General features: G+C 48.8%; 4 protein-coding genes across 4 annotated transcripts; 1 reads left to right on the forward strand and 3 right to left on the reverse strand.

Annotated features, from left to right (window-relative positions):
* Positions 1-651: 651 nt before the first annotated feature.
* Positions 652-3,352, forward strand: N7529_010391 (beta-glucosidase; the record flags this gene model as incomplete). The annotated part of the gene is made up of 3 exons (XM_057245918.1): positions 652-1,422; positions 1,472-1,723; positions 1,775-3,352. 3 exons carry the CDS (start codon positions 652-654, stop codon positions 3,350-3,352), a joined length of 2,601 nt encoding a protein of 866 aa, XP_057094181.1.
* A 351-nt stretch (positions 3,353-3,703) lies between these two features.
* On the reverse strand, positions 3,704-5,412 carry N7529_010392 (MDR family MFS transporter; the record flags this gene model as incomplete). Its single annotated transcript, XM_057245919.1, has 3 exons — positions 3,704-4,904; positions 4,956-5,293; positions 5,341-5,412. 3 exons carry the CDS (start codon positions 5,410-5,412, stop codon positions 3,704-3,706), a joined length of 1,611 nt encoding a protein of 536 aa, XP_057094182.1.
* Positions 5,413-6,229: 817 nt separating this feature from the next.
* On the reverse strand, positions 6,230-7,566 carry N7529_010393 (putative LaeA-like methyltransferase; the record flags this gene model as incomplete). The annotated part of the gene is made up of 4 exons (XM_057245920.1): positions 6,230-6,654; positions 6,738-6,976; positions 7,030-7,137; positions 7,427-7,566. The coding sequence occupies 4 exons, from the start codon at positions 7,564-7,566 to the stop codon at positions 6,230-6,232; spliced, it is 912 nt and encodes a 303-aa protein (XP_057094183.1).
* Positions 7,567-8,607: 1,041 nt separating this feature from the next.
* N7529_010394 (glutamine amidotransferase subunit DUG2) lies at positions 8,608-11,785 on the reverse strand (the record flags this gene model as incomplete). Its single annotated transcript, XM_057245921.1, has 6 exons — positions 8,608-10,292; positions 10,340-10,526; positions 10,578-11,120; positions 11,172-11,303; positions 11,356-11,481; positions 11,576-11,785. The coding sequence occupies 6 exons, from the start codon at positions 11,783-11,785 to the stop codon at positions 8,608-8,610; spliced, it is 2,883 nt and encodes a 960-aa protein (XP_057094184.1).
* Between the last annotated feature and the right edge of the window lie 953 nt (positions 11,786-12,738).

The raw sequence follows: 12,738 nt of genomic DNA on the forward strand, positions 1-12,738 counted from the left end.
CGATCGGGTGATCCGCTGTCGCGTGTTCTACTTAGAGTAATATCTCCATAAGCTAGCGGAAGAACCTCGGTGGACCACGGGTCATCCGATACTAATAGGGAAATTGCACATTATGTAGCTCTAAATTTTTAATCGTTGTGAACCTCTAGCGACCATTTAGGGCAGGGATAATCCGGGGAGAGTACAGTAGCCCCTCTCTTCAGTTTAATCTGCGAACAATATCTTGGAGTCTGACAGGATTATCACTCTGACCCATTAACCCTCGGCTATGCAAGCGAAGTCACTAGCTGCGATTCTATTCCATAACAATATAACAATTACGACAATCCTTCTATTTTCACTCTGCCAAGTGGAATGTCGGTTGGATCCCATGACGATCTTGTCCGGTTGTGAAGGTGATCGTCCCTTCGCCATGGCGTGAAGCTTGGTTCCTCCGAGATACTATACATACACACGCGGGCGTCGCTCCTTACCTGTTCCTGGATACTTCCCGATACGCCCTAATTTCTTCTTATAATCCTGCAGATGTCAATCTGAAATTCTGTTGATTCAAATCTGGGGAAATTATGCATTCATTCTAATTACTGGCCCTAATACGATCATTTCTCAAATTTGTTTATTTATATCGCTCGGAATCTGGCCTCGAACGCCATGGCTCCTTGGGCACAGCTAGCTTTAGTCACTCTTTTCACTCCACTCCTGGCTTCCCCAGTTCCAGGCGAAGACTCGAATCATCTGCATCAGAGAGCAGCAGAGGGCTATGAATCACCTCCGTACTATCCTACCCCGCCGGGAGGATGGATTGCCGATTGGACTGATGCCTATTCAAAGGCGCAGCATATCGTCGCTAACATGACGCTCGCTGAGAAAGTCAACCTCACCACGGGGACAGGATTCTTCATGGGCCCTTGTGTGGGCCAAACAGGTAGCGTCCCTCGATTCGGCATCCCTAACATCTGTCTACAAGACAGCCCACTTGGAATCCGGAATTCAGATCATAATACTGCCTTCCCGCCTGGTATCACGGTAGGCGCAACATTCAACAAAGACCTCATGTATGAGCGTGGTGTTGGAATCGGCGAAGAGGCCCGTGGCAAGGGTGTGAACATCCAATTGGGTCCCTCCGTTGGTGCGCTTGGCCGTAAGCCGCGCGGTGGACGGAACTGGGAAGGCTTCGGTGCTGATCCTGCTCTGCAAGCTTTTGGCGGTGCAGAGACTATCAAGGGAATGCAAAGTACCGGAGCCATTGCGGCTATCAAGCATTTCATTGGCAACGAGCAGGAAATGCATCGCATGAGCAGCATTGTCACCAAGGGATATTCGTCCAATATTGATGACCGCACACTGCATGAACTTTATCTTTGGCCGTTTGCCGAGGGTGTTCGTGCCGGCGTGGGCTCTTTGATGACCGCGTACAGCGATGTGAGATTGGCTCGACTGTGCTTCGAGGTCGGCTACTGACATGTCCTAGGTTAACAGCTCGAGCTGCAGTCAAAACAGCAAGCTATTGAATGGCATTCTGAAGGATGAACTCGGTTTTCAAGGATTCGTGATGACTGATTGGTTGGGTCATTATTCGGGAGTTCCGTCAGCACTGGCTGGTTTGGATATGGCCATGCCTGGCGATGGAGCCGTGCCGTTGTTTGGAGATAGCTATTGGGGACCAGAGCTTTCGCGCTCAGTATTGAATGGAAGTGTACCTGTGAACCGTCTCAATGACATGGTAAGCAAATTGTCATAGACTGAATTCCTTCACCTCTAACCAAGCGCGTAGGTCACCCGCATCGTTGCTACATGGTACAAGTTTGGCCAAGACAAAGATTATCCCCTGCCAAACTTCTCAACCAACACCCAGGACAAGGAGGGGCCTCTTTACCCCGGAGCTCTCTTCTCCCCGAGTGGTGTTGTCAATCAATTCGTGGACGTACAAGGAAACCACAATGTCACTGTCCGGAAGGTTGCCCGTGAGGCAATCACCTTGCTGAAAAACGACATGAATATTCTTCCTCTTCGCCGCAATGACTCTCTCAAGGTGTTCGGAACCGATGCCGGCGGAAACCCCGATGGGCTCAACTCGTGCACAGATCAAGGATGCAACAAGGGCGTTCTGACCATGGGCTGGGGCAGTGGGACCGCTCGGTTGCCTTATCTTAACACACCCCAGGAGGCCATTGCAAACATCACCAGCAATGTTGAGTTCCATATCACCGATTCCTTCCCTTCCAGCGTTACCGCTACTGCCAAAGATATTGCTCTCGTCTTTATCAACGCGGACTCAGGCGAGAATTACATCACCGTTGACGGCAACCCCGGAGATAGAACCGAGGCCGGCTTGAACGCTTGGCACAACGGCGATGATCTCGTCAAAGCCGCAGCTGCAAAATTCTCCAACGTTGTCGTGATAATTCACACTGTCGGGCCCATCTTAATGGAAGAATGGATCGAGTTGAAATCAGTCAAAGCTGTGCTTGTGGCTCATCTCCCCGGTCAAGAAGCTGGAAACTCCCTGACCGACGTGCTCTTCGGTGACTATAGCCCAAGCGGACACATGCCATACACTATTCCCCGCAGCGAGGACGACTACCCAGACAGCGTGAGCTTGATCAGTCAACCCTTCGGTCAAATTCAAGACACCTACACCGAAGGCTTGTACATCGATTACCGTCACTTCCTCAAAGCCAACATCACACCACGATACCCCTTCGGCCATGGCCTCTCATATACGACATTCAACTTCTCCCAGCCTTTATTGTCAACTATCACACCTCTGGACACAGCCTACCCACATGTACGCACCACAAAACCCCCCACGCCAGCTTACAGCACCGATATTCCCGCCGCTTCAGAAGTCGCTTGGTCTTCATTCACCTCCACTCGCATCTGGCGCTACCTCTACCCTTACCTTGACAACCCGCAGTCCATTACAGCGACAAAGCAATACCCGTACCCTGATGGCTACAGCACCGAGCCACACGCAGCCCCACGGGCGGGAGGCGGGCAGGGTGGGAATCCCGCGCTCTTCGAGACTGCCTTCTCTGTCCAGCTGAAGGTCCGGAACACGGGCACGCGGACCGGTAAGGCTGTACCTCAGCTATATGTTGAGTTACCTTCCAGTCTGGGTGATACTCCTGCCCTGCAACTTCGCCAATTCGAGAAGACGAAGGAGCTTGCGCCTGGCCAGAGTGAGACTGTTACGTTGAGTATTACTCGGAAGGATGTCAGTGTGTGGGATGTTGTCGTGCAGGATTGGAAGGCGCCTGTTAATGGGCAGGGCATTAAGATCTGGGTTGGAAACAGTGTTGCGGATTTGCCTGTGCTGTGTGTTGTTGGTGGCGCGTGTTCTGCGCAATAATGATGTGTTGGTGTATTCTGTTTCGCTCCCTTTGATTCGCTATTCGGTTTGTTCTTGTTCATTCCTTTGGATCGTGGATATATTGTTGCCGGTTGCACATAGTCATGTGAATAATATTGGTTAGTATAATGGGAAGAGATTTGTCGGAACTCCCTCGGATTTCTCTCAGTCTCAATTGAAAATTCATTCGATTGATGAAGTCATACTTCCTTTTTATCTACACGCAGTAAGACAATTGTAATCAAAAGTGAGAGAAACCTGATAGTTTTACATCTCGTCATCATGTTGTGTACGATTTGTCAAAATAAATAACATGAAATATGATATGCAGAACATGGGTATGCGTAGCCGTTATGCGGCCTGCAAATTCTCAACAATAGGCGTCTTCTCCACGTTCAACCCCGTCTTGGTCTCTACGTGCTCCTTGTTCAACTTAGCCTTCAAAATGAAAGCCGAGAAAATAATTCCAACAGCAGACATGCACGTGTAAAGAATCCACATGTTCCTCAAACTCCAAGCAAAGGCCTCCCTCACCGCACGCACCTGCGCGGGGTCGGTAATATTCTTAATCGACTCGATACTAGCAGCAGCAGAATCGCCAGACATCTGAGCCGCCATGCTTGCAGACATACCGGAAGCCAGTAAGCTAGCCTGCTTTTCACCCATGCTGTTCTGGAATACGACACCCCCAACAACAATCGAAAATGCAGTCGCCATGTTACGAATGAAGCCAAGGGTTGCTGTGGCAGTGGCGGTGTCTGCTTGGGAGACCATGGCCTGAATGGCGATGATTGGCGTTTGGAAGAGGAAGCCGGCGCCCAAACCGCCGAGAATTTGGTAGCCGACAATCTTGCCAATCGATGAGTCGACGTCGAGGTTGATGTATAGGCCATTTCCGACTGTCATCAAAACAAAGCCGGCCCAGATGAGTTCGAGATAGCGGCCTGTGCGGTGGATGATTGCTCCAGTCAACATTCCGGAGAATGCTTCCATCACCACGAGCGGAAGGATTAGCACTCCCGAGCGCATTGGGGATGAGCCTTTGACAGATTGCAGATAGAGGGGCATGTAATATTCCCCGGCAATGAAGACAAACCCATGTGCAAAAGCCACCAAAAGAGTAGCAATGTTTGAAAATCGAGCGAAGATGTCCAGAGGCATCAATGGGTACTTGGCCAGTTTCTTCTCGCTGTAAATGAACAGCAATGAACACAAAGCCCCAAAGATAATCAGGCATATCACCTGCGGAGACTTCCAGGCGAATGTCTCACCACCAAAGTCCAATCCAAGCAATAGCATGAGCGTGAGTCCGAGGACAGAAAGACTGCCGAACCAATCGATCGCCCGGAACCCGTCCATCATCTTCGTCTTGGGATTATGCACATCCAAAAAGAAGAACAACAAAACGAACGTGATACCACAGATGGGCAAATTGATCCAAAAGGTCCATCTCCAAGTCACATATTGCGAGAACGCACCTCCAAGCAATGGGCCAACTCCACCAGCAAAAGCCCACATAACCTCCATAAGGCCAAGATACAAACTGCGATGTCTGCAACTCCATTAGTCGTGCCCAACCACACAATTTAGACAAGACTCATACCTGACACTGAACAAATCAGAGATGATAATCGTAACAAGCTGCAGCAAACCACCACCGGCAACACCCTGGAATGACCTCCCAATGATCAAAGCCTCCATACTGGTAGCCGTAGCACAGACGATCGAGCTAACGAAAAACCAGCCAACAGCCAACAGCAAAATCGGCTTGCGACCCCAGATATCTGAAAGTTTGGCCCAAATACAGGCGCTCGCTGCATTAGCAAGAAGATATGCACCTCCGATCCAGGTATATCCGGCTGCGGAATGGAAATACGCCGCTATAGACGGGATTGCTGTAGCCATGATTGTTTGATCTAATGCTGCAATGAACATCGACAACTAGATCGGGAATTAGAAAAGTCCGTGGTTTTGCGGGGGTCTCGTACTGAAAGTGCTACCATGATGGCAACGACGCGGAGTTTGCCTCGCCCTGTGGGCGGTGGTTCTTGGATTTCCATGGCGAGATACTTGTGAAAAGTTGGTTTGAAAGGACTTGATGGTCTCTTTTCAAAAATCCATATCTGATTCTTTTTTTTTTTCTTCCAGACCCCGCAAGTGGGGCCGAGGCGCCATTGCGCAAAATTACAATGAGTCACGGTGAGATTGATGAGATGATGATCTTGTTTAATTCGTTGGCAATTAATTGCCTGCATGTGTAGGCAGGTGGCTGATGCTATTGGGACTTGGACGTTCGGATATTTCTAGATGTGACCTTGAGGATACATATTAAAGGTAGGGCATCGCCCCCACATAGTTCGCCGCCCTCTCTATACTTAAGTAGCTGCGTAGCCATATCCTGTAGTCAAGAGAGACGAAAATTCATCAGTTGAAACATTTATGAAGCAGAAGTGAGAGATTACCAAGGAATCATGGAGAAATCTGATATTTGCGTCCGGTTTGTCTTCCGATTTGTCTTCCGGTTTAGTCAATCAATGGTTTAAATTACCTAAGTTTGTGGTGATGCAAACATAGATTGGTATCGTATTATAGGTCTCATTTCATGAGAGATGGAGGTAAATTGCTTGTTAAAGTCTATACCTCTGAAATGTATAATCAGGCCGGAGTCAGGCAGTTAACTCTGCAGTCCATACACTTTGGTACATCTTACGCCTGCAAACGATTCGAGTCAAACAAGTACCCGAGTCCATTCCAAGGTTCCATAACAATACGCTACCTGGGAAAACAATTATCAAAGCCCAATGCCACAGCCAACGACCAAAATAATAGAGAAAGCCACCCAATAACACAATAACTCAATGCCAAGATCCAGCCCAATCAATCAGCCTTCCTGCCAACCACAACCCCAAAATTTACCATAGCTCTTGCATGATCACAGTGTTCGTTAAATTCCGCCACCAACCCCTCAACCATCTCCCTCGCCCCCGCTTCACTCTTCGCCTCCCCAGTAACAACCATGGAAGGCGGTACAAGAGCCCTCATAACGCCATCCACCCACTTCTGCGCAACACCCCGCAAATGCTCCTTCCCCGTCGTAGTATACGTCTCATGCACGATATCACAGAACCCGCCCGCGGAGATCTCTTCGTGCACGCGTTTCGGGGCAAATGGCCACAGGCCCAATGTCAGCATGGCGTTTATTACTGATTGGCGTAACTGTGTGACGACTGCTGCTTCTGGGACTGCGTCTGTGCAGAAAGCTGTGTGGTCGACTTCTTCCCATTGGACGTAGCCGTTTGGCCCTGTTTTTGGTTAGATATATGGTGGATATGATGTGAGGAGGGGAGGGGTTCATACTTAGCAGTTGTCGTGCATTGGCGAGCACAGTCGCGTAGTCTTCTTTTTTTCAGTCCTGCTGTTAGGAGGCGGATGTGCACGAGGTCATAGCGGGAGTGGTGTTCTTTGGGGAATGGGCGGAGGACGTCGTGGACGCTTAGTGGGATTGATTTCTGGCCTGGCCGGCGGATTTGATGGTCTGGTGGGTATTGAGCCGAGGAGATGTCGAAACCATGCAGATCGGCTGATTTATTAGGTAGGACTTTGGAGACATCTTCGAGCCAGACACTGTGGTAGGTTAGTTTTTGAATCTTGAATGTTGGATTTTGTAGTGAACGTACCCAGTGCCAGTGCCCAAATCGGCGATAGAATTAATATTATTAGGGATTGAGGGATGTATGATATTATTTCCGGAGATGGCAACAAGAAAGCGATGTTGAGTATTGAGGCTGGAAGGCGTTAGTGTGAAGAAAACTGCAGTGGAGTTGCCAAACTGTCGGGTCAGGCAGGCTCCATAATGCAAATGTGTCAGGGGAAGAAGATACTGAGTGGGAACAACTCGGAAATTAAATCGCAGAGAAAGGGGAGAATATTGAAAAAGAAGAAAATCAAGTGTACAAAACAATGAAGAGAAAGATAAAGTGTAGAGAAGCACAAATGAAGGAAATATGAAAACAACACAACGACGTCATGCATACACATACAACGTGTGTACTATAGTAAAATATATGAACATACCGTTTTGTCTCCACTGCATCTCGGCTTAACAAATAGATATCAGAATGAGAAATACTCCCCATATTGACCAAGGATTTGACCAGGTCGAGGAGCTTCCAGAGGAATTTCTGAAACGGGAGTGGGAAGGTCATTGTGGACATGGTGGTTCAGTGGAATTAGAGAGTAAGATGAGAGTATAAGTCTGTAATCAAAACTATGTGGGATCACCTCAGAATTTATCTCATTTCAAATAATTGCCAAAGCTTTCAAGGTTCCAAGCTTCCCTTTCTCAATTGCTAAATGCCCCTCTGGGAATCCAATCCTCCACCGCAATCGCAATCGCCAGACGCCATAGCCAACGCACCAAAAAAAGGGAACACACCCCACATCCCCGTTTACACTTCCTGTCCATTCCCCATTCCCCCTTGTACATCCTCCAAATTCCCACAACCAATCCAGGAACTCAATTCCGGCCCAGTCCAACGGACCAAAACCAACATCCGCACCATGAACGACGACCACGTACTTCGCCCACCCCAATCAAAACCAGTATCATGCACGGAACCCTCTATCCGGCCTAGATCCGAGTTTCCGCCAGGCTGGATGGTCGATCGAGCGTGCCCCTCATAACGAGGCTTGGATATAAGTTCTTAGTGCTGATGCGTTGTATGGACGGGTTCCGATTGTCGTGCAAAAGTCCCATATTATGCTCTAGCTCCGCACTTCATCGAGCATCATACCCTTCCATCTGCCTTTTTCTAACGATTCGACGGTTCGGTCGTTATGCGGGGTACCGGGACGGGTTGGACTGAGACAACATGGGCGTTGGTGGAGTTAATAGGGGTCAATAGTAAGGTGAATGTCCGCTCGGGGGGTTGGGTTTTTTCTCCTGGCTGTGAGACTGTCAAACGTCAACTGCGATCTACCGAGGGTTGGTCTAGAATGTTCGGGATGGTTTTAGAACGGGCAGATCCGGTTTTATTAGAAATCGATAGTTGGCGGCTGCTGTTCGGGCTTAAGAACGAATTTGCACTTGCCCTCGCTCGAGCACAGACTACAAAGTTGGTCTAGAGCTACATTATAGACGTAATTGACCATGTGAGGAAAGCCACACAAGCTCAATACACACATCAGATGCGAAGTTATTGAGTTATAGTTTACACAGATGAGAAAGAAAAAATCTACCATTTAAACCATTCCCCTCACGATTTCACCAAATTGGCAAACACATACCGGAAGATTTCCCGGCTCTTGTACAAGTTCTCGATACGCATACGCTCATTATCCAAGTGCGCGTTGTCACTGGCCTGTCCACATGGCAGGTTAGCCGCGGGGGCTGAGAACTCCTTTTCCAAGAACCGGATTGTCGGGATGGACCCGCCCTCGCGGATAAACATGGGTTTCACTATGCGGGACGAGGTCTCAATTTCCGAATTTCCTGCCTCAGGCTCGGACTTGGCTCGGATGGGCAATGCGACCGATTCCTCAGATGTCGGTGTAGCTTGCGTGAGGGTGGAGGATGTAGGTACTGCTGCGCCTGCTTGCGCGGAGCGTTTGCGTGCGGCTTCCTTGCCGGCGGAGGAGGACGTTGTCGATGTGATTACCCGCTCGAAGTGAGAAGCGAGACTGTCGGATGAGTCTTGGCGACGGAGGTCTGGAATTGGGCCCCCGCTGGGTTTTGGTTTGGCTGAGCGGGTGTGAGTGGGTTGCAAGGTTTGGGGGTACTGATGCTTCGGGTCTTCTTTGCCTGGAGTCCAGGCTGCGGTGATTGCTTCTGACAGCGTAGCGAAAATCTCATTGTCTGGGTCTCCGAGCCAGGCATCGGACTTGCCGGTGATTTCAACGGTAAGGTCGTTTTGCGAGTCAAGTAGGGCGAACTGCTCTTGAGCGTAGGCTGTAAGGTGAGCTGCAACTTCGTCGGCTTGTTGGTCTGGCACAATACGGATAGACAGGCTTGCTTTGGCTCGTCGTGCGATCGTCGTGGCGCTCTTGCTCCCGGGGACTTCGATGGAATGGACGGTCAAGGCAGGCTCACGCCAGCGATGCATAAGTGACTTGATAAGGGCCTGGCTGTCTGGGATTTCGGGGTGCTGAAGCAGCAACGCGTCCGCGATAGCCTCAAATCGCTTCTGCTCGGCGTCTGTAAGGGGTCGAACGGCGTCGTGGAATCCAGGCAGGTTGATCTTGCCCTTGCGTCCAACGATGGTGGACAGAAGCATGGTGATATCTTTGACCGGTTCATCCAACAACGTACTGCCATCAATGCCACTGTGAAGATCGGGATGTTCACTTGTAACAACCAGGTTGGCGTGCACGACACCGCGGAGTCCGTAAGTCAAGCAGGGGTTGTAGTCGTCGAGCCAGTAACTGTTGGCCAACAAGACCCAATCAACGGATCCGATTTGGTCTTTGTGTTCCCGCACCGTTTGGTGAAATCCTTGAGATCCAGACTCCTCTTCGCCTTCAATAAGGAATACGACATTGCAGCGCAGTTCTTTAGTTCGGGCAAGATCAGCCGCGGCGTAGAGGGACGCCAAAATGGGCCCTTTGTTATCGGAAACACCACGGCCGTAGAGGAACCCATTGATAGATGTGAGCTGGTACGGATCTGTCCTCCACTTGGGCCGATTCGTTTCGGCTCCCACGACATCATAGTGGCCATAGAAAAGAATCGTCTTGTCAACCTTGTCGGCTGCGGTAGCGTTGAATCTTGCAAAGACAATAGGATTAGTATCCTCCCCAGTGGTCAAAAGCTTTGTCTTGGCGCCGAGATAGTTGCAGTGTCGCCGCAAGAAAGCTGCTCCCTGGTTGCATTCACCAGAGAATTTAGGGCTTGCTGAGATTGTCTTGAAGGAGACAAACTTGGCAAGACTATTCACCATTTCATCTGATGGATATTAGTGATGGAAAATTGAATGACTTTATTGAACATACCATTGCTGATTGGCGGTAGCTCTTCCTGTGTCATGAAGAACTCAGTCAAGTCCCAAATTCCAACGGAGTTGTCGTTTCCACCGGTGGCATAAATCTGACGGTCTTTGAACCGGCCGGCTGCGGAAGCCAGCATGGTCCCCTCATGAGCAACCCAGCCACCAATTTCTTCAAATCGCGAGTTGAATTTCTGCTTCGGTCAGTACTGATCCAACAGTAGAAAGTTTGTCTAGATACATACCTTCACTGTTCCACTAGAGTCTCCACAGATAGCTACACCTTGGATGACGTGTACAGCCCACAAATCTCCGGTGTGTCTAGTGATCCGCTTAACAAGCTGCTGCGAGTCCAAATTCCAGATATTGAGGGCGCCACCTGCAAGACCGCAGTAAAGCAGTGATCCCTCGACTGCGACAGACAGGACAGGGTCTCCATTTTGCAATTTAGCAATCTGAGACGGAGCCCCGCCGGGCTGCTGGCCAACACGCCATAACTTCACTACTCCATCGCCCGCACCTGTCAACAAAACCTCCTCGGATGAAGAAGACTCGACCAATCCCTTGACAAGTAGCATAGAGTAGACATAGCCATGGTGCGCGAAGAGCTTGTGGTGATCGCGCTTAAAGCTCAGCACGCGACCTCCATCGGAGACAGCACCATCGGATGACCCCGGGGCGCGAGTACCATCTGGCCCTCGAGAGTCAAAGAAGCGATGCGTCCGCTTGGATGGATGGGCAGACGATGCTTGATTCAGAATTGACCCTTCCTCGGAGAGATCACACCACTGTCTGATGTCAGGATATTGCTAAATAAGCGGTAAATCAAGGAAAGGTACCTGGATACTTGTGTTCTGAGCACCACAGTAGATAGTTTGGTTGACAGATGAGTATACTACTGTGAAAATATCGCCCACGTCATGGTGGGAGTAGATTGAGTAAATACGTTCAAACGTTGCCGTGGACCACACCTATTTCAAGCCATTAGTTTTGAGTCATCGCAGTTAGTGTTGCATGACTTACCTTGACAACGGAGTCGCCGCCACTGGAGAATAGTAAAGTTCCATCTTCGGAAAGATAGAGGCTGAGCACACTCTCCTTGTGTGCGTGGACAGATAGCACGAGATCATATGTTTCGAGGGACCACGCCTGTTGAGATCATCAGCCATGAGTCTTGGCAGTGCAACACAGACCGAAGAAAACACGAAATAATCAGATAGTGCCCTAGAGAAAACCGACTTACAACTATATCACCCCCTTGAAGACCAGCAAAAACGCAATTCTCATCAACGGCTAGAGCGAGAACGGAGCGACTGGCCAGAACGCGGTGGCCGATGCCGCAGTCACTGTTGGGATGGGCATTGCCTGCATCGTTAAATGGAGGAGATAGAGGATCAGAAATGGATCTCTGATCCTCATGTTCTGAGGCACTCTCTGACTCAACTAAATCCATTTTAGTTAATTGTTTCGGGGTGAAGTTGGGATGTTAAGGTGTTTGCGGGCGGAACCAAACAGATCGCGGGAATTTTTTGATGATTCACGTCTCCATATTCTGGGGAAAATGAAGATTCAAAACATTCGAAAAATTTTATAACGAACACAAATCGTGTAGAAAAGATATAATAAGGCAATGGGACAGAAGAAAAGAAAAGAAACATTTAAGCATATAGAACATTGCACCATCGAGAAAATATTCGACTCACCACCCCTGGCATCCCTTTCATAAACTGGTCTATGCTGAAATTAGTTTCAAGTTTGGGCTCTCTATTTGGGGAGCGTTAAGTATTGCTCGGTCGCATCTCCTTGAGACACTTGATTTCTTAGACATACCTTCGATACCTTTTATCCCACAATAGTCGAACTAAAAGGGTACTGGATTGACGACGACTCTCGACGACCATAGTACATGTAGTTTTCTATAAATCGGTGATTCAAGTATTATCAAATATGAACAAAATCGGCTTCCAGCATAGTATGAACAAGACAAGTAGACAAAGTAAAGTTTCACAGATAATTATCTACAACAGCCTCAATTTATTAAAAAAGTAAAAGATAAGACTCTACCCTGCCCGTGACCGCATCTACCATGTTCCCAAGCTCGCTACGTGTTTAAGAGAAACCCCCTGATCTCTCTTCGATTCCAGACTAATAATACCCTGGCCTGCAGGTGCCCATCTAGGATCAATAATATGTCCACGTTGTCCATAGGTGAATAGTTTGAGTGATAATGATACATCATTAAACCCATTGGGAATCAAGTGATACAACAGTAATGGCGTCATTCTTGAGTTTGAAGCATCATCGAAGAGAAATCACTATAGTTAAGAGGATATAGAGAAATAGGAGAAGAAGATTGAGAAAGAAAAGACTGAGAAAATGAGAACCAAAAGGAGGGAAACTCCCAAA

The sequence above is a fragment of the Penicillium soppii genome (genome assembly GCF_028829465.1).
Source record: "Penicillium soppii strain IBT 18220 chromosome Unknown utg000007l, whole genome shotgun sequence".
Taxonomy (NCBI): Eukaryota; Fungi; Ascomycota; class Eurotiomycetes; order Eurotiales; family Aspergillaceae; genus Penicillium; species Penicillium soppii.